At 52.7% G+C, this 20556-nt stretch overlaps 1 protein-coding gene and 1 long non-coding RNA gene across 2 annotated transcripts; one reads left to right on the top strand and one right to left on the bottom strand.

The window, feature by feature from the left end:
- The first annotated feature begins 722 nt into the window (after window positions 1-722).
- NFKBIA (NFKB inhibitor alpha) lies at window positions 723-4506 on the top strand. The gene is made up of 6 exons (XM_080594874.1): window positions 723-1150; window positions 1457-1565; window positions 2052-2262; window positions 2785-2873; window positions 2994-3254; window positions 3754-4506. The coding sequence occupies exons 1-6, from the start codon at window positions 759-761 to the stop codon at window positions 3799-3801; spliced, it is 1110 nt and encodes a 369-aa protein (XP_080451000.1). The 5' UTR covers window positions 723-758; the 3' UTR covers window positions 3802-4506.
- On the bottom strand, window positions 4354-20478 carry LOC308196194. Its single transcript, XR_013952118.1, has 2 exons — window positions 5938-20478; window positions 4354-5275 (listed from the first exon to the last, which is right to left on the bottom strand). It is a non-coding gene; the product is annotated as an uncharacterized lncRNA (long non-coding RNA).
- Window positions 20479-20556: the final 78 nt, after the last annotated feature.

Genomic DNA, 20556 nt, shown 5'->3' with positions numbered 1-20556 from the left:
AGTAACTAAAATGGATGCAGAGAGTAAGGGTACTGGGAGAAGGTACCGCTTCTCGGGAAACAAAGTTCCTGTGTGTACGGTCTGAGGGGTTCTGTTTAGCCTTTGACACGGCCTGGACGTACAGAGTGGAGCAGGGATCCTCCCGCCTGCTCCTAATCCCGTGAGCAATTCCACCGCAGAGGTGTGAGGTCCCTCAGGTGCTGTGTGGTACCCGCACACCTGCAGGCTCCGCGATGTGTAACACCAGCCGTGCGCAGCATCTGAGTCTCTCCAAAGCCTGGCACCCCCCAGTAAGTAAATAATTAGCATCACGGTGACCCGATCCAGGCTTCGGGACACGGGGTGCAGAAGCGGCCCCACGCCGCAGCCCAAGCTCCCCTCCTGCGTCCCCCAAAGCCCCGTTTGGCCTCCGGGGGAGGGCCGAGGAGCCGGGGGGCTGCCTGCAGCGGGCAGCGGGCCCCGCGGGGAAGCCCCCGGGGCGGCCGGGCGGCGGCGTCCCCCCGCGGGGCTCCGAGTACTTCCCCGCCGCGGGCAGGGCAGGGCCGGGCAGGGAGGGCGCAGGGAATTCCGCCCTGCCGGGCCGCGCCGCGCCGAGCCGGGCCGGCCCCCTTCCCTCCCTCCCTCCCTCCCTCCCTCCCCACCCCGTCGCCGCCCCTGGCGCCGAGCAGGACCGGACTCGCCCGGCGAGGCCTTGAGAGGCTGGAAATTCCCGCGGCGGCGGCTCCTCCCCCGCAGAAATCCCCTCCGCCGCCGTGTATATGCGGCGCGCCGCCGCCGCCGCCGCTCACTCGCGGATGCCCGCCCGGTCGGCAGCGCCAGCCCCGCTCCGCGCCCCGCTCCCGGCCCCGCTCCCGGCCCCGCCAGCCGCCCTCGGAGCCGCGGCGCCCCGCCGCCCTCAGAGCCCCGCCGCCATGATCAGCGCCCGCCTCGCCGCCGAGCCGCCCGCCGCGGAGGGCTGCGAGCCGCCCCGCAAGGAGCGGGCGGCCGGGCTGCTGCCGCCCGACGACCGCCACGACAGCGGGCTGGACTCCATGAAGGAGGAGGAGTACCGGCAGCTGGTGCGGGAGCTGGAGGACATCCGCCTGCAGCCCCGCGAGCCGCCCGCCCGCCCGCACGGCTGGGCGCAGCAGCTCACCGAGGACGGGGACACGTAAGTCGGGGCCGGGGCCGCGGGGAGGCCGGGGCCGGGACGGGAACGGGGCCGGGGCCGCCGTCGGGGAGGCGCCGGGCGGGGAGCGGAGCGCGGAAAGTCCCTGGAGCGGCGCCAGGGAGAGGCGGCTCCCGCTGCCGTCGGAAAGCCCCGGCCGCCGAAAGCCCCGGCTTTCGAAACCCGCACATGACTGAGGCCGTGGCCCGGGCACCTCGTCACCCGTGTTCCCGCCGGGGGGACTGGGGCTTTCGCGTAGCTCGGCTAATTTTTCTTTTGTTCTCTTTTTTTTTTTTTTTTTGGATGCAGTTTTCTCCACTTGGCGATTATCCACGAAGAAAAAGCCCTCAGCCTGGAGGTGATCCGGCAGACCAGCGGGGACCGTGCCTTCCTGAATTTCCAGAACAACCTCAGCCAGGTACTTTCACCTCGGCACCCCGGGGCCCGGATCAACCCCCACCGCCCCCACAAAAGCCCTGTGGGGAATTCCCAAGGAAAAATCGCTTTTTTAATTCAGTGGATATTAAATCAAAGCCTCCGTTCAGGAAAGCACCCGAATGACTCCGACCGGTGTTGGTGCAACACTTTGCCTCCCCGGCAGCGGCCTCTTACTTACCGCCCCCATTTTTCAAATATGATGCAATGGGTTGCACCCCTCCTCGCTGGGATGTTAATGATACCCTTCTTACGGATTGCATGTCTGGTATCTGGAGAGCCCCGAGTTCATTGCTTCCAGACTAACGAGCAGCTCTGCACTATGTCAGGAAGCGTAACGAACTGACTTTGTGGGGTGTGTTTTCAGCTGGGCAGAAATCCACAAGCGACTGCAGGGTTTGTGTGTTCAGACATTGCTGCCACGTCCGCTGTGTAACTTACAGGTTTCTCTTTTCTCTTTTGCCTGCAGACTCCCCTTCACCTGGCAGTGATCACTGATCAGCCCGAAATCGCTGAGCACCTCCTGAAAGCTGGATGTGACCTGGACATCAGGGACTTCCGAGGAAACACCCCGCTCCATATCGCCTGCCAGCAGGGCTCCCTCAGAAGCGTCAGCGTCCTCACGCAGTACTGCCAGCCCCACCACCTCCTCGCCGTCCTGCAGGCGACCAACTACAACGGTACGCACATGCTGCCATACGCACACCTCAGTACACGGCGCTGCAGACGGGGCTGCTGACCTCTGCAGAGCTGGAGAAGCAGCGTTGTTCCTATTTTAATGCTGAGGAGGCCCCAGAACAATGCAGTGTCTGACTTCCTTAAAATGTCACGGGCTGCATCTCGTAGGCCTCCTCACTGTTGATCATTGGCTCTCATGGCTTTGAATTTTGCATTTTTAATGAGTGCTTTTGCAGTACTCATTACAGTTATATTTTATATTTTTGCACGTTCCTCTTTTGTTGTTGTTGTTGTTGTTGTTACAATAAGCCACAGTTAAACACTGGAATAAAGCCTCTTAAGAAATCTTTCCAAATCCAACCCTATTATCCATACTTGATGGAAGTTGGAAAGCTCTTCTGGAAAATACCCCTTTGTTCTGGATGAATTGCAAACTTAAATATCATCCTATCCTATCATCTTAACTGAATTATAGGGCGTTACGTTAGACTTACTCAAATTTTACCTTCATTTGTGTCTTACAGGACATACGTGTCTCCATTTGGCTTCTATTCAAGGATATCTGGCTGTTGTCGAGTACCTGCTGTCTTTGGGAGCAGATGTAAATGCTCAGGTATGTAACTTATACCATGAATTTAACTGAACAGGGCTGTGTAGTCACAAGATTCAACAGGTCTGACGCCAGCAAGCCCAGCTCTCCTAACGTGCAATACCTTGTGTTATTTCCAAACAGGAGCCATGCAATGGCAGAACGGCGCTGCACTTGGCCGTGGACCTGCAGAATTCAGAGCTGGTGTCACTTCTGGTGAAGCACGGGGCAGACGTGAACAAAGTGACCTACCAGGGCTACTCCCCTTATCAGCTCACGTGGGGAAGAGACAACTCCAGCATACAGGAACAGCTGAAGCAGCTGACCACAGCTGATCTGCAGATGTTGCCCGAAAGCGAGGACGAGGAGAGCAGTGAATCGGAGCCTGAGTTCACAGAGGATGAAGTAAGTGGCCATTTGCACCTTTACGAGAGATGGGTCAGATCCTGCCCTTTGTGGTTTGGCTGGTGCCGCTCTGATGACCTCTTACCTATATAACTTGTGGGGATAAATAGCTGCTAAAGCAAGGTTACACTGCCAACTGTCAGAAAGGTGGCAAGTTGGGGCAGGGATATAAATAGAATAAGCTTAAGAATAAAATACAAACAATACACTGGGGAATGGAGGTTAACTTCACACGATGCGCTCCTCTGAGCGTCGTTCTGTTCCTGACACCTACAGAACCTTGTGAGATAAAATTTAAGTTAATTGGTGGTTTTTGCCTCCCCAGCATTTGTTTTTCTGACATTATTAGTGCTGTGGAAGAGCAAACGTAACTATTTCAGTGTAGAAATTATAGGCACCACTGAAGTCAGGGCACACAGCATTTGGCTGTTTTCCCAGAGTAGATAGGATACTCCCAGTAGGAGTTTTGCATTAACAGCATTCTGTGTTTTTCTTCCAGCTTATGTACGACGACTGCTGTATTGGAGGACGACAGCTGGCATTTTAAAGCAGAGGTTTCTGTGAAAAGTGACTGTGTACATATGTATAGAAAAAGGACTGACTTTCTTCATTTAAAAAGGAAGTCTAAATGCAGAGGAGAAGACTGTACTGAAATACTACAGTGCCCAGCCAGGAGCACGAAATGGTAACAAGAGCAGTTGGTTCCATGTTCTGACCTGTATTTAAGTAACAGGAGTGTAACATCGTTAGAGATCTGTGATTACGCACACCACCTGATAAAGAGCTGTGTATCTCGTCGTCTCAGCCAGCTGAAGATAACAGACTACTACACATCCAGCGTGCTGCTGACAGAAATGCATTCGAGAGCTACCTTGTGACGCGGAGTACCATGAGGGATGTTGTCCCCTCGAGGCAGGATGGGCTCATACAAATGCCCCATGTGCTGGAGGCTGTTTGTTGGGCTGGTGTAAGGCTGATGGCACTCCCTTGCCTCGCTGACTGACCCCAGGTGCTCTCGGGGTGCTGGGCAGCAGGCAGAGGAGTTAGAGAGGAGATGTGGCCTCCTAGCTGTTACGAGAAAGGTAGCAATGATGTTAACTGTGGGCATTGGAAACAGTGCGTTTCACACCGTGTGTGTCATAATTGCTACACTTTTTAGCAATTGTATAGAATGTAAATACTGTACATTTCTGTTTATAATTATTTTGGTACATGTGAGATATGTATTTATTAAAAAAGTCAGATTACTGTACCTGGCCTGTGAAGCAATTTGTTGTCCCTTTCATTGTCCTGAGCTGCGTGGGCCCCACACGGTTAGCTTTCTCAGAAGTACTTGAAATATAGTAGACCTTCAAGGTCAGAGGCTCAGGGGTTTTAGGGGGTTTACTGCAGTAGGAGTAAGACATCGAAGCAGCTTTCAGCTCTCAGCCCTTCTGCAGCTAATTTTAGCAGCACACGTAGGTGTAGTTTCCTGTGCCCGTTGTCGCAGGCGGGTAGGGGGCTGGGATTCCCCCTGTGTCACACAAGTGCCAGACCGCCCAGGCCAGGCGGAGACTACAAGACCATCTCTGGTGATAACCGCCCGCCCTGGTGGCACCTTTTGTTCCGTCTCCGGTGGCTGCGGGCACAGCAGGGATGCAGAACGTGGCTTGAAACTTGGCTGCTCTTGTATTGACTTGCTGAGGGAGGTTTGCAGAGCAGCCCCGTGCCTGCCCTCCCTCTCATTTATCACAGCCCAGCTCCGGTTTGAACTCGGACACCTTCAGACTTTCCAGCGGGGATTTCCACAGGAAGAGGGAGCGCATGCCCGGGAAGGAGTGCTGCTGCTTCCCCCCGCTGAAATTCAGGCAGGGGCCTCCCCCTCCTCCCCACTGCAGGAGCTGCAGCCCTCCCCGCACAGTCTGCAGCAGTGCAGCCAGGGGCCTTAACGCCTTCCAGTTTTTCCTCCGCGTTTTCTCCAGGAACTAACACAGAATCATGTAGTTCAAATTCCCATCTGCGTCTGATCGCCCTTCAGCAGCCTGTTGCAGAGCAGGGCTGATTTTAGCCGCAGACACTAGACCATTAAGCAATCACATAGAGATTTGGTTGAGAGAAATGGGGCCATTCCCAGCTTTGTGTGCCACACTCCTCCCACACCGCGACCCCGAGATTGGGATGGGGTGCGGCAGAGCTGCTGACGCAGGACCGAGCTCTGCCAGCTCCGCTGGCCAGGGGACTCCTGTGCTGCTGGCAGCCCGCCACCCTCAAGAGGCGGCGAGGGCTCCAGGTTGCACAGGACGCCCATCCCCTTTCCCATCTCCCTCTTTGTGGGGGTTTCTGACACACAACCTGCACAAAGGGCTGTTTGGTATGAGGAAGAGCACTGCATCTGGCTGGGCACTTCCTAATTTGCATGGGAGCCAAAGGCCCTTGTGGAAGTGACTACACAGAAATTGCTATCCTGAGTCATTTGTATTTCCCTTCCACTCTCATTTCATTAGAATTGGCCAGGTGTACACACTGAAACTTCCTTCTTGCAGAAAGGGCCATGCCCAAATTTCAAGCCTGCAATGTTTTCCAGGATTGGGGCTGGGTAAAAATCTGCCAAACCTTCTTGGGCTTTGAGCCTCACCCTGCACTCGTGCAGATTTAGCAGCCACTATATCTGAGCTGGGGGTGGAGGGGATGGGGGTTTACCTACCTGCTGCAGGGTATTTCACCAGCAAAGAATCCCAGTTGGCTTCGAGCCTTTCTTGACTAAATACCATGTTGCAATGGCTGAAAATAAAAAAGACAATGGTTCCCTCAAGTAGCTGCACCTCTTGTTTCCCACTGACAAAACGTGGGCTTGAAATGCTGTCAGGGCCCTTTGGAGGCATTTACCACCTGTAGATATCAGTGTTCTGGAAGTGCTCAGGTACGTGGCTGGACCTGGTATACAAATATTTAAATAGATACCATCTGAATACAAATATTTTTTACTGAAAAGCCGGAGGGAGGGAGGGAAGTGTAGTTATCAGGAGTACCAGGCTGGCTGAGTACTTTTGGAGGCAGTGGTACATTCCCTGCTGCCCATTGCAACATTTAGGCAAACAATATATTAGGTAGGTGCTGTTATAATGTTGTAAGAATTCTGTAATGACTTAATAAATTAAGCAAATGCTTTACTGTACAAGGAAGTTTTGCAGCTAAACAAATCATTGCCAAGGTACTGCATGTTGGTTATGCTACTGTTTGCCTTCCTCAGTCATGCAAAATTAACAAAGTACCAAAAATGCAGGAACCACAGTTAAAGCAAGTAGGACAGTGATTAATGTGAGAATTTGTGTTTGTTCACAAAATAGGTTTGGGCATGTTGTGTGTTTGTGGCCACTCCACAGTGTACATTGCTAGCACGGATTTATTCAGTGCAGCGTTTTGCCTTTTCACTTGATGCAACTTGATCATGCTGTAACACAAAAGTGAAGCCTGTCCACTATATGTCACTCACACACCCACCCCCAAAAAAGCAAGTTCTGACACATGTCCTTAACCAATGCATATCTGCACTGTTTCTGTCTTTTCCAGACCTATGCCTTTAGAAAGATCTTCTGAGACTGGTTTTGGTGATAACCTTCTGCCTTTATGCTTGCTCCCTGGCATTCTGGTAGACATGTCTCATTAGAAGGACTGGGAGAAAAAGCTCCTTGGGTATTCATTCTGCCAGCATCGCTTTTTTTTTCTTATTCTGCCACTACGGCTGCTATTAGCAGAGCAACTCAACCTGTTCTTGCTTGTCTGCTCCCTCCTGCCAGTGCTTCTCCACGTTGGCCCAGGGTTCAAAATTCTCTTCCAGCACCTGTCCTGGGTTGCTCAGCAAGCTTTAAAGAGTTCCAGAACAGCTTTGCTGCCACAGATCAGGGTCTTACAGAAAAGCATACAAGGATGGCCACTATCTAGCAATACTGAGCATACTCTCCTAACTTCAGCAACTTGTGGTTTAAGACTGACCGAGGTCAAGGTGGCCTCCTTCATAAGAAATGGCTCTTGATGGGGTTTTATTCCACAGACGTTGTTAACTGCTTCTGAGGTGACTGCACACCTCAGACATTGGCAGCACCCTGTAGGAGGGACTGTCTCAGTCCACCGATAAATGGCATGAGGAAGCACATCTCTTCATTTCAGCTGGCCACCAGGTAACTTCTCTTGAAATGCCCCTGACTACAGACCCATCCTCATAGCATGTTCTGCCTCCTGTTTATCCTGTGGTATCAAAATATAACTCTGTCTCTCCGTGAAGGCCAGTGCAGCTTCTGCCGCTTTCACACCACTGACACTGACTTCCTGGAGCTGCTGCTGGCTTCGCACCACAGGATCGCTCATCCCTGCTGTCCCTCAGAGCAAGGACGGGCACAAAGCAGCACATTTCTCTGTTTCCTTATAAATTCTCCCAGTATATATTTTTTTCTAATGTAGTCACATCTACTGTTATTAGCAGGCTCAGTTCTTTCCATCAGCCTCCCTTCCCAGCACCTTGGTTCTCTCTTCCCCAGCAGCAGGATCCACCTTTTTCTGTTCTTTTCTCCCTTTCAGGCTGAGCATTTCCCTCAGGTCCCTCCTCTTCTCCTCCTGCACCAGCTTCCCCATGAGCTTATTCACTCATCCACCTTTATGACATTGCCCTGCATGAGCTTGCATTTTTGTTTCCAGCCTTTCCCCTCACCCATTCTTGTAAAGCAATTCGATAATCCCTCAGGGATATTCCCATACTTCCTTATATTGCACACACAGAGCTGAACTATCTATTTCCTCCCACACCTTCTTCTTCCTCCTCATACTCTCTCTCACCACCGAGTACTTTGGGACCCTTCTCCTTAGTTCATTGCAGAATGTGCAAAGGTGAGGGTGCCTCGCCTCAGCAGGGCGAGGTGGCCATGGGCTTGGGCTGCTGTCTGCACAAGGGGCCTACACGGGGGCTGTAACTCTTGCTCTCCTCCTCCTTCAGCCCATTGGCATTAGGAAGTGGCTCCCCGCTGACACTTTGGCGTTTTACACAGGGGACATAGCACAGAAGCGCTATCGGACAGACAGGGCCGAGGCCCGGCGTTCAGCAACCACTCGCCCACATGCAGGCCGTGGGCGCGGCCGCCCACCCGCCCCAGCAGGACTCCGTGCACCAAAAGGCAGCGAGGCCTCCAGCACCTCTGATCTGTTTTAAAAGCTGCTGCTGGCTTTGCCCCACAGCTTCGGTTCAATCTCTGGGGCAGTGGCTGTGTGGGCTCTCCCCATCTCCAGCAGGAGCCAGTCACAGCTGTGGCACCTTGGGGCAGCTCTCTGAAGCCCACACATCAAAGCCAAAAGGCTCTGTTTAAACGCTGACACATTTATCAGGCCACAGTATACAAAACCAAAGTCCAGAGGGCTTGAAACAGAAACACCCCCCGCCCTGGAGATCCGGCTTCCTTTCCTCCCCCTCACTCTGGCACTCAGCTCTTCCCAAGGCCATCTCCTTGTCTGGTTTTCCAAACAGGACTTTCTAGCCTGGATCAGAATAAAGCTGGGGATTTCCCTGCTCAATCCTTTCCGCAATGTGACTGCTTTAGAGCCATCACAAGCAGCTGCAATGGGCTCTGTCACCTTTCCCAGCAGTGGCCATGCAGCCTCGGACCTACCCACCACTGGCCACGGCTTGGTGGAGGCTTCACCAACTGGCTGGGCCGACTGGGTCCTCACACCAACCCCACCTCCTGTCCCCCAGGCCCGCAGCAGACCCAGTCCTCCAGGTCGAAGTCCCAGGGGCACAGATGCCAGCAAGATTCGTGGGTATGCCTGGAGAGGCAAGGGGAACACTTCCAGGGCTGGATGTTGGAGGACAGCATCCAGATTCGGATGGCTTAACCCCCTTACTAACATTTAAATGTAGAGGGCTTCCTGCGCTGCTCCTCAACCTGCCTCTTCCTGGCCCTTGCCAATGCCTGGGTGCTCTAGAGAGTTTATGCAAACTAATTTAAATTGCCCATTTTTTGAGCTTAGTTTGCTTTTGGATGGGTGTCTTGCTTGGAAGGTGCAGGCCTCTTTTAATTTAAATCCTTTTTAAAATCTCAGTTTTAGCTAGCTGAGATTAATTTCCTGCATGTCTTTCAAGAGACACCCTAAAGAGAAGCTTGTCATCCCTCCAACCAGAAGCAAAATGCAAAGTGTAACGTGAAGCTAAATGAGCGAATACGTGCAAAGTGCTGCAAGACCGTCACACAGAAAGAGCCTTAAAATGCAAACATTTTTAACACAAACGCACCCAGCAAAGTGCACATGGCTGCAATTACAGTGCAAGCCTTAACTCAGTTAATTATTACCCCAGGATTTCAGTAGCTCGGAGGAGGGTGTTTCACAAAGAGGTAGGGAAGAGTTCTGTGAGTGCTGCTGCTGCACTTCACAACCCTGTTTGTCTGCACCTGGGACTGCCCAGGTGTTGAGCAACAGGCAGCCCACGGCGAGAAGCACCGAGCAGCTTTCAACAAGGGGCTGTGCTAGCAGAGCTGAGCTGCCTCCTTCCCCTCTGCATGGGGAAAGGACACGCGATTTCCAAGCCAGAGCTCTAAGTACATGTTGAACCGAGAAGGACTGAACGTCAGTAATGATAGCTGCCTGGCCTGTGTGGTACACAGAGTGAAACCGCCCTCTTATTTCAGTTTTTCTAAGTGGATGGGTTTCCACTCCAGCCTGCGTCAGGGCTGTTGCTTCTGGGTTCAATATAAAATGCCGATTTGACTACTCATCGCGGCCTCTCTGAGAAGCTTTGCCCCAGCAAACAAGCAAACAAATAAATAAAACCTCCCTTAAGCTGCATGAAGACTACTTACTCTGGGCTGTGCCGAGCTGAGTTTGGGGAAAACCCTCCAGAAGAGGGAGATTCACACCACCCACTCGCCCCCAAATAGACTTGACCTCCACCTCCTGTCTCACAGCCTATGAAATTTCCCGAGCTGTAGCAGAACATCCCACATCCTCCATATGCCTGCCTGCCCGAGACCTGTCCATGCTCCCATCCTTGCAGGCCTGACCCACAGCAGCAGCAAGCTGAAACACCTGGCACCGAGATGCTGGGATATCCGACCGTAAAGAAGTCCCACTCGCACCCTGATTCACTTGCTGAGGTGATTGTTTTTCATATGGAAATGCCTTAAGGATTTATCACTGTATCATCTCTGGATCTGCTCCTGCTTAAGAGATGTGGACAGCATCACGAATGGCCAGGACTTCGGGCCAGCGTCACCTTCAGCCACCGGGTGCCTGGACGCAAAGCCCGTTTCCCTTCTCTGGGAAAAGAGGCTGACCTCCAACACGCACAGTGTATCCACTTCCCTTCGCGAACCATTCCTGTTTCTGAAGGACTTGTGAAGCCAGGAACTGATAAATCTTCATTTCCCTTTTCAGAAAAGTCTTGACAAAGTGGGATGAGGAAACCGCTGGGGTTATTTTGCAGTCGGCTTCTTTCGGTGCTTGCTTCCTTCCTTCCAAGCAGTGTCCAAGGAGGTCTTCCAAGATGAGGTGCTCTGGGAAGCCCGTTCCTAAAAATAGCTGTGTTGAGGGGCAGGAGAAAAGAGGAAAGAGCTGCAACCACGCACTGCACAATAACAGAGAAGAGCACGTCAGTCAGTGTGCAGCAGCAGTGTGGCATAAGTAGCACTGAACACATTTTTTCACAAGCATTAAGGAGTAAAGAATGTGTAGCCCCACCTGTATCTCAGCATCCTGTGAATGAATGCCAATTTCACCAAATGTTCTGCTCAATTTAATAAAAAGTTGAATAATTCAAAATTGCCATTTTTTATTTTTTTTTTCCCAAAGGGAATATTTTTTTTGTTTTAGCTAGAAAAAATACATTGTTTAAAACTTTTGTGTGATTAAAATAATATTGAGAACTTCCAAGCTGAAACAGAGTACTCAGTAGACTCAGAAAACAAGCCTTTATTTCATTTTTTCTTAGTCTTTGGAAACTTCAGATGTTTCTTTTGTCACTCATCCAAAACAATTTTTCTCCCAAGCTTTCAAGACTGTGACACGACATAATTTCCTCTCCCCCTCTTCTCTTGACTCATGTGAACTGGGCATACCTCTCTGACCTGGGGCGTGCTGCGTCATCCGTGAAAAGTCAACCCCAAAATTTGCATCCAATAGTAGTCTATACAATAGCTATTAAACACCTCAGGCTTGTTTAGGGGCAAGTTTTCAGGCAGCCTTGCAATCGGTGGCCTTCAGTCAGGTCTTCTCTGCCGCCTCTTGCAGTCACAGGCGCTCACCCACCTCACCCACGTAGATCCCGTTTCCTGTATCCACTGACTGTATCTTTTGGCTGCTCCGGATACATCAAACATTAGGAGAAAGCTGAGCTCACAGGAGGAGATATTTTCCAAAATAGATCCTGAGGGCTTTTTTCTGTGGTGAAACTCTTGAGGTGGTAAAGCAATCACGAGCATGCAGCTTCTCACAGGTTAACGGGTGATGATTTGGGCACCTCATGACAAGTGTCCTGGTGTGGAAGATTTTACCCGTGACTTACACCATGTCTCCACGCTGATTCAACTGAAGGCATGAAGCCAATGCACATGACCCAGGGAGTGTTAGGTATTTCCCATGCAGATGCTCTCATTTAGCAGCAAAGCTGAATGAAAGGAGCTCAGTGTGTCCTCTTCCTGCAGGCAAGTCCCCTGCATTGCAGGCAAGTTTGTCATGGAACATCACCATACAAGGCTTCTTAGCATCACCTTAAGAAAAAAAATTATCTCTACAGCTTCACTAACTTTACATCTGGACCCTTGGCTGCTGTCAGCAGAAACTGCATATTCCTCGTAACCACAGTACAAAGAAAAATGGGTATAGCTTTATTAACCATTTTGCTTAATGTCATATGAAATATCACTTTCATTGCCAATCCCCAGAGCACCTGAGGTCTATCTCTGAGGACAGCTAAACCTAGCAAGGAAACCCTTTGGGAGCAGCTTCCCCGCAGGCAGAGATGACCCTGGCCCAGTGCGGATGCGAAGAATGATGCAGCACTGCTGGGATCCATCAGTAAAAGGGACTTTCAAGGGTGAACTAAAAAGCAAGCACGCCCTAACGATAGGGCAGACTTTTCCATCACGTTTCCTCAGCACTCAGCCGAAGGGCAGTGCTGTGATGCATGCAGAGCGCTTGCTGTTTGGTCCTGCTGGCTGCTTGCTCCATGGCGTGGGGAGCCGTGACGTGGTGCTCCCCGCTTCATGCCCGTGGTGGGAGCAGGAGGCCGCCCCGTTCCTGCAGCATGCTGTGTGCCCCGAGCCCTGTTCCGTGAGCTGTGGGGGACATGCTTCAGGAAACCACGGAAGGAAATCAAAGATGAGATAGGTGAGATGGGTGAAGTGTGCAGAGCACGGTCCCGCTCAGCCCAACTGCTCCATCACCAGCATGTGCGAATCCAGAGCTCGGGGGCAGAACTCACCAAAAGCACATATATAAACAGGCACGACAATCAGAAGAAAGAGAGCTTCAAAATGAGGGCAAGTACTGCACAAAGGGAGAGGCGCCATGCGCCCACAAGCCCCACTGAAGCGAGCGGGAGCTCAGCGCCTCTCGCACCGAGCCTTCGGGAGCTCTTCAGACAGGAAAGCGCAAGCTGGCTCCAAGTGAGGTTGCTGCTTTGCATGGGATTTCACTTTACCTCGTTTTAAAAAGCAGTGGTAAGAAAAAGAGGCAGTGATGGTAAATGCAAATATCTGCAGTACATCAAGGCCTCAGCACGGAAAACATTTTGAAGCTGCTCAGCTCTGCAGCACCTGAGCGTACAGATAAAGGAGCTGCATGGCTGCGACGTGATTGACATGGGCCTTGACTGCTCTTCTGGCTGGGAAGGGTGCTGAAAAGTCCCTTTATCCTGTCAACATTAATAGGGATTTTTTTGGCTCCTACTCAAACATGATCGAAATAGGTACCGAAGATCTGCTCTTAAAAGTGAGAGCTTGACACGCACAGCTGCCTTTGGCATTACAAGAAATGAAGAAGAAAGAGGAAATGATTTGAGCTGCGTGCACACAGCACGAGCTGCATCAAACAGCAGATAGGAAGATTCTTCCAAGACGCAGTGCTGCAGCCACATTGGCACCTTCTCCCTCTTACTGCTGGCAGCTAATTATTTCTTGCATAGCTGTAGTCCTGCACCTAATGCACTTGCTCCTGCACAAATCCAGAGCGTCTCCCCATTGCTAACTGGCAACCTGTTCGGCTCTGTGTGCCTGCACAGCACTGCAGAGATCTCGAGTGCAATACCAGATGTGCTGCTGGCACGGCGTTGCAGTCCCCAGGAGGGGCCCCCTGCTCCCACCGCCCTCCGCGAGCTGTGTGCTCCCGGCATCTGCCAACTGGGGCTGCAGATGTCCCGGGAGAAAACCCCTCTGCAAGCAGCCAGCACAGAGCAGACTGATTAATACCAAAGGAATGAGGGAGAGGGAAAGAAATGTTTTTGCTAGCAAACAGCCAGCAATTTAAATTAAGAATTGCAGTAATACCAGCGAGCCCGACTGAGCGTGGTATTAGCTTCTCAAAATACTTGCAGCGCGACCAATACTACAGGTCTGAAGCGGGCAAAACTGAGGCACGGGTGGTTGATGGTTTATCTTACCCCTTCTGCAGCACAGGAGGGCTCAGCCTGCTCCCTGATGGCACCTAGGGCAGGGGGAAAGTGAAACATCACTCCTTCAAAGCACCTTTCAGTAGTGGCACAGGCTGGCAAGTGCTCAGAGAGCAAAGCCCCTGCCACCTGCGTGGCTCTGCTGCTCCTCGCCTGGGCAGGCTGCGCGCCCCTCGGGGCAGCCAGAGCCAGCCGGGCACGAACTCCTGCTGCAGGGAATGAAGTCAGAGCCCGCAGCGGGCCCGTGGCCTGCAGGATCACCATCCCAGCTTCAGGCTGCAAGCTCCCCGGGGCACAGGCTGCTTTTAAATACATGTTTGTGGAGGTGCCTGGAGACTGTGTGCTACCAGTCCACTCTGGTGCAAAGCCACAAGGATACAAACTGGTAAAACCAGCACCAACAGAGTTAAATCCATTGGTGCTTTCAGCTGCACACACTTCGATGTCTGCTGTGACAGCCAAGCTTCAGGCTGTCTCCTCTGCACAGGGCCTCCCTCAGGTGCTTTAGGCACAACCAAATGAGCGGATTTCCATCGGAGATGTGCAATAAGGTGAAGTAAAAGGCTGTGGACTCCAGGGACAGGCGCAAGGTGGAAATTCAGCAGGATTTCTGGCTGGGCTGGGACCATGCGTTCCAGCAGGTTTCACCTTTGCTCAGCCTGCCTTGCAGAGGCAGTCTTTGCAAATGCAGTTCTTGAAGCTTTAACACACATAACTTTCAAAAGTTTCACGCGATTCAGAAAAAAATTTATAGGATCAGATTTTCCTATGGCCCCTCAAGTCATTTTATTAATCACTGGGACCATTCTCAAACGTCTTTCAACATTGAGAAATTCCACTTAATCACAACCTGCCCTGCTACCACCCTTCTCAGCATCAGATGGAGAAAGAAATGATGCAGCGAGGACCTTAGTCACACTAACAGCGCTTCAAGGCTGAGCTGGGGAATGGGACGTGAATCATCTTTGCCTTTTGTTTCTTTTAAGGGAAATAGAGAAGACTGCTGCTGTGAGAATAAAGTGCATAAAGCAGTGGCGGGGGCTTCCTGCTTCCTTCCCAGCTTGGGTCCCTGCTCCTTCCCTGCACTCAGCTGTGTGGACTGAAATACCCAGCACTACTTAAAGCTATTCCCTGGGGATTTGTTCACCACATCTCAGCGAGCGCAGCGCCATGCAGAGCTGTTTTCCAGGACTGGCTGGTGGAGTGAACCAAGGGATAGTACCCAAACAAGCCCATTCCTCTTACCTGCTTCAGTCTCACTCAGCCCGGAGACTTTTCTGTGCATACGGAGGTACAAGGCCAGTAGGATGTGGTGTAAGGAGCAAACAGACCAGCCTGTCAGAGAGGTGTGAGCATGGCAATGAAAAGCATTAAAGCTGCTCACTTATAAAAGCTTGCTGAAATCCACTGGGCACTTTTGGAGCCCGGGATACAGAGCAAGGCGCTGCCTGAGCAAGCAAAGGGAAATGCCAAGGCCAGAGCTGCCCCTTCAGCCTCACACAGACCTACACGGAAGGGAGCAGAGGGCAATCATGATCACCCTTGGTGCAGCCCTGCAGCAAAGAAAAATCCAGCAGTTGTTTTCTAGATGTGCTTTCAGCAAGGACTCTGCTAAAGAGCTGCAAGTTCAGCTCTGCTACTGCTCCCTCCTCCTCTTCGACCTGCTCCTGCCCTACTACTACACGTGAAGATCTTTCAGGGCACTGAGGCCACGGTGTCTGCAGTGGCTTCCTGCCAAAGCAACAGGAAGCTGCCGACATCGCATCTGCACCCAGCAGCTGGGCACGCCACAGCGCCTGCCTCTGCGAGCTACCCGAAAGAGCGAGGGCCAGGCAGTAAGCTCGGGCTTCTCTGTGGCAGGGCAAAGCCATGCGACTTGCTGCAAGCAAGCTGGGACACTGCTTGCTGCAAGCAAACAGCTCGTCGCATCTCTTCCCTAGGGAGAAACCCCAGCGGGCTGCCTGGGCAGGCAGGGGTTGCCGTGTTTCTGTTTGGGATTTCCTGGCCCGAAATACACGTGCCCGCGCTGCGGAGCCATGCACGCAGTGAGCTCGACAGGTTGTGCGCGCGTCGGGTTTCCTGCACGCCGGGCGGCCGTCTGCGCAGCGCGGCCAGATTTCGGCAGCCCTTGCGCAACCGGGAGCCCAGGATTTCCAAACACTCGGCTGCCGACGAGTCACAGCTGCAGCTTTGTCAGGACTGCCTGGAGTCAGACAGCCCAAGTCCTTGGCTTCAGCACCAACAAAATTTCCAAGGGTGGAAATTGCTTGGCCAGGCAGGGCCCGGGCACATGGTACCTGCTGTGTGCCCTCCTCCGGGGCCCAGGCCAGGGGATCCAGCCCCTGCTGGTCCCTTCCACATGCTGGCAAGCTGCTGGCCTTCCTGGCTGACCCGAGCACTGTTTTAGACAGAAAGGTGCCATTAGTTTAACAGCCAGGTCTGCACACAGAGTAGCTTGTCATTAATTTAGGTATGGCTCGCTTTTCTGTTGTCTCGAGTTCGCAGCCAGCTGGACTCAAATGACATGTAAAGCTGGGGATCTCCCCACACCCCAACCTCTCTATCACTGAACAAAGCCACCTCCCTAAACTGCAGGCCTTCAACCTAATTACAGAGCCCGGCAGCACGCCTGTACGGACACACTCCTGCCATCACACACTCCAGGGATGACAGATCCAGGCTGCAGACCTGTCTGCAGGAGCCAGCTTCAAGGGTTTTCTTATTTTGACCCCAATACTCACTCTCTGTCTCCCAGCCACTCATCCCACCACTGCGGAGCTATCTGGCAGCCGTGCCCTGGTCACAGAGCAGGCTTAGGAGCTCACTTAGCTCTCAACTTAAATCTCTTGTTTTGAGATTTATCAGCCTAAAAGGGATAAACAAGTCAGTTCCTAGAAGCTTTGCTGCCGGAGCTGGCAACCTCCACTGGCCATCAGAGACAACTGTGCAGGAAGGTGGTGCCAGAGGTTACACGAGCAGGGAAGCCCCCAGCAGGAGATTTTGCAACAACATCCTGAGCATCCAGGACGGGGATGGCGGCTTCCAAGGTCGCTCCTCTCCATCAGCCTGAGCACGTCTCCCTGGCAGGCTCCGCAGAAGCTGCACGCTCTTGCCGAGTGTTTGTGCAATGCTGGAATCAAAGCTGTGCTTAAGGCAATCTGAGCTCATGTTTGCTGATACTTATATGGGGGCCTCGTCCTCGGAGTTGAGCAAACCTATAATTTATGCTGGGGATGATTGGCTTTGGGAGCACGCTGAGCCACGGGGGGAGCCGGTCACGTTGCTCACTGCTCTGCAATTTATTTGCTACCCAGACTATTTCAGGCTGTGTCAGGGTTACATGAAGAAAACAGCTCGTTGAGCAACAGGCTGAGTTTAACACTTAATAAGGATACTGCAGTCACTGTCCCAGAGGTCCTTCCAACCTGGTGCTGTCTTCAGCCATGACCAATGCTGGAAACATCAGGGTATAACCTCACCGTCACTTGGGCTCCTGGCCGAGTAATAGCACAGACCTATGCAAGGAGATGTTTCTGCCCACACGGGAGACGATCTGAGCCACTCTGCAGCAGCAGGACTATTAACAGCCCTGTAACGAGATCCCGGCTGGAGCTGTGCTTCTGAAAGGCCACAGAAATACAGGAGCTATTCAGTCCCGGCCTCAGGAAAGACCGCTTGTTCTCCAGTAGCATAGCGGAAGTCAGCACTTGGGCACAGATCCCAGAAGAGATTTCAAATCCTAAATCAGGATGCTGGTAGGCTGTAAAAGCCTATATCCGAGCCTGGAAAGCTGGCACTCAGCAACTCCCTACATCCTGCAGCACGTCGTATGCACTAGCTGGCTTCTCAGCTCAGCTGACAAGTGGCTCCTCTTGGCACAGGGCTGGCTGGCTCTTTTCTGGACCTTTTGGAGGAGGACAGGTCTTGCTGCACACCCAGCTTTGCTGGTGGAAGAGGCAAGGGCCCCAGTCTGGCTGGCCAATGTGGTACCCACCTTTCAGCCCCCCGAGGGCTGGCAGAGAGCCCTGCACAAGCTTTCCCCTGGTTCAGCTCAGACAGAACCAGCCTGGGTTGCTTAGGTGAGTCAAACTGCGCAGCGTAACCTGTATAATTTTGCCTGAAACTCACACTGGGAACTGCACTCTAATCACTCCACCAGCCACCTGGGGGGTGCAGTCTCTGGTGGGAAGGATGGGTGAGAGGCGGGAGGCTGGAAACCTCCTCCAGCACCAGAGCTGGGACCAGAGGAAGGAAGGTCCCCATGGCCCAATGCACACAGAAAACCCCTCCCGAGGACCCACCAAACCACCAGGGTAGGCAGCAGCATCCCTTCCCAGAAGGGACGGAGGGGTGAAGTTTCTGCAGGTTCTTTAGTAAAAGATGGAGAGGGCCCTAAAGGTTTATCAGGAGACTGAGGAGGAAAAGCCAGTAGGACTGTCTGTGAGTGTGTGGGAGCACTGAGCAGATCGCAGGTAGGAGGGGGCCCCTCCATGGAGCAGCCAAGGCTGCGAGGGCATCCAGGGGAATGAAAAGCTGGGAGGCTGAAGAGAAACCAGCGGGCCCCACAGCTTGCCAGGCAGACAAAATGTGCATGGCCGAGCATGTGCTGTATTGAAATAGAGGAAATTTGCAAAGGGAGAGGAGTCCCAGGGCTCTCAGTGTAGCACCACGCCAGCCAGCAGCGTCAGCCTCCGGCCCCCACAGCCTCCCAGGCCACCACGCTTCAGGGAGGGGAGGAGAAGAGCAGCACCTGTGTCCTGCACAAAGGCACTTGTTCCCTCTGCTCACGTAGGATGGCTCACCTTGAAAACCAGCCTGGCACCAGGTGAAGAGGCGCTGAGCCCAAGCAACACCAGCCAGGCAGGCGGACGCCTTTCCCAGCCCGGCACGAGGCTGGCTAGGCCGAGGCGGGACCACGGAGAGGCAGCCAACTGCTCGACGGCAGCACAATCGGCTAAGCCATTGCTCTCACACTGGGAAATTCCAGGTTTCTTCCAGAAACAAAATGTTCCTTTTGCAGCCTAGTTTTGGTGGGGCTCCTGTCAACGCCCAGTCTGTATAAACAACATCAGGGCTGGAAGTAAAGGTATCAGCTCAGTGGTATGCACAGGGCTCCTGAGGGAATGTTTGCAGAGCTTCTCGTGCTAATTGTGGTGTGACAGACATCCTCCGTTGCCCCAGTGATGTTCTCAGGTAAATCTGATGCACATCTGTGATGTGAGCAGCACGTGCCATCGCATGTGCCGGTCCTCTGCGGGACGGCATTGCCCAAAGCACCTGTTGACAGATAGGTGTCCTGGTGACTCGGCTCTCATGACGTGCTGCCACTCATCGAGGAGGGGTTTGCTACTTCCAGCCTAACTAGCACGGCCAGCAGTGCATGTACTTGAGGTGACCTTTCTTCTCTGCTTCATCGATGCATCGTGTTGGCAATGCCCTTCCTTCTTCCCTTGCCTTAGGAGGCAGATAACTACCAAGCGTATCCACCTTGAAGCAAGACTTGCTGTAGTGGATGAAGTGCTGCACTGAGCACTTCCACCACAGAAGGGAACCAGGAGAGGAAAGGTCCAAAGTCTGACGTGGAAGATGTACCTCTGGAGGACCAAAAAGCAGATGCCAGTGCAGAACTGGCTTGGGGCAGACAGACAAACCCCAGTTTGGCTAGTAGCTGTCTGACATTAAGCACAGCGTCTGTGAGAACCCAGGGAAACTTCTTAGCGAGGTACAGGCTGGGGGCAGGACTGGAGAAGCTCACAGAAGCCTTTGGCAACATGCAGTGGCAGCTGGAACAGATCTGGGCAGAGATATACAGATGAAAACATTGCCTTCAATTGCTATTCTCAAAACAAAATTACCTCTGGATCAAACCGATGTAATTTCTAGCTGGATGTGCTGGATTTCAGAGCAAATGGGCGTGTCATGCAGATGCTCTCCTTTTGGTGTTTTAGCTCAGAAACCAGAGGGTTTCCTGTGGTAACTTGCTGAGACAAACTCCTCAGCTTTGGAAAGAAGACATTTTTCCATGCCCCCCAGGGCAGCCTCCTGATGGGACACGCTGGGAAGAAGGAAGGGCTTCCTGGGGGGCTCAGGAGCGGTGAGGATTGGCTTCCTGTCCTTACCCTTTTTTCTTTCACCCTGTCTGGCTGCTGCCGAGGTGGAGGAGAGGCTGCTGCAGCGGTTCCCATGGAAGGCTGTGGCTGGTGGAGCTGTGCCAGCGCCGGCGACTAGCCACCGATTTGGCTTTGACTGTGGTTTTCTGGGGAATCACCCCAATGAAAGCAAACAAAGCACACACCTGACGACTCCTATTAAATATATCTCACTTCCTGAAGGTAGCAGGCAGCCAGAGTCCTCCACTGCTCTGAAGTTGGCTGCTCGGTGCAGCCAGATCTAGGAGCACGTGCCCCAGCTGCAGGAGGGCTGCTTTGTGCCTGCAAAGGACTGCTGAGGCCGGAGAACTTCGGGGGGTTTTTGCAGTGCTGGTTCATGCATATGCTGATCATGCAATGCTGCTTTCTGTCTCACCAGGCCAACCTCCTTTACCGTCACACTAAGCAGCTGATTGCATTTCACTATTAATAGTTACTTAAAAAAAAAAAAAAGTTCCTTGTGCCATTTTCTGGTTAATACCCATCTCCCTAGGATTCTTCTCCTACTTTCATAGTGATTCAGGTGGAA

Source organism: Anser brachyrhynchus (assembly GCF_964034855.1).
Source record: "Anser brachyrhynchus genome assembly, chromosome: 5".
Classification (NCBI taxonomy): domain Eukaryota; kingdom Metazoa; phylum Chordata; class Aves; order Anseriformes; family Anatidae; genus Anser; species Anser brachyrhynchus.
This window is presented reverse-complemented; position numbering and strand designations above follow the sequence as displayed.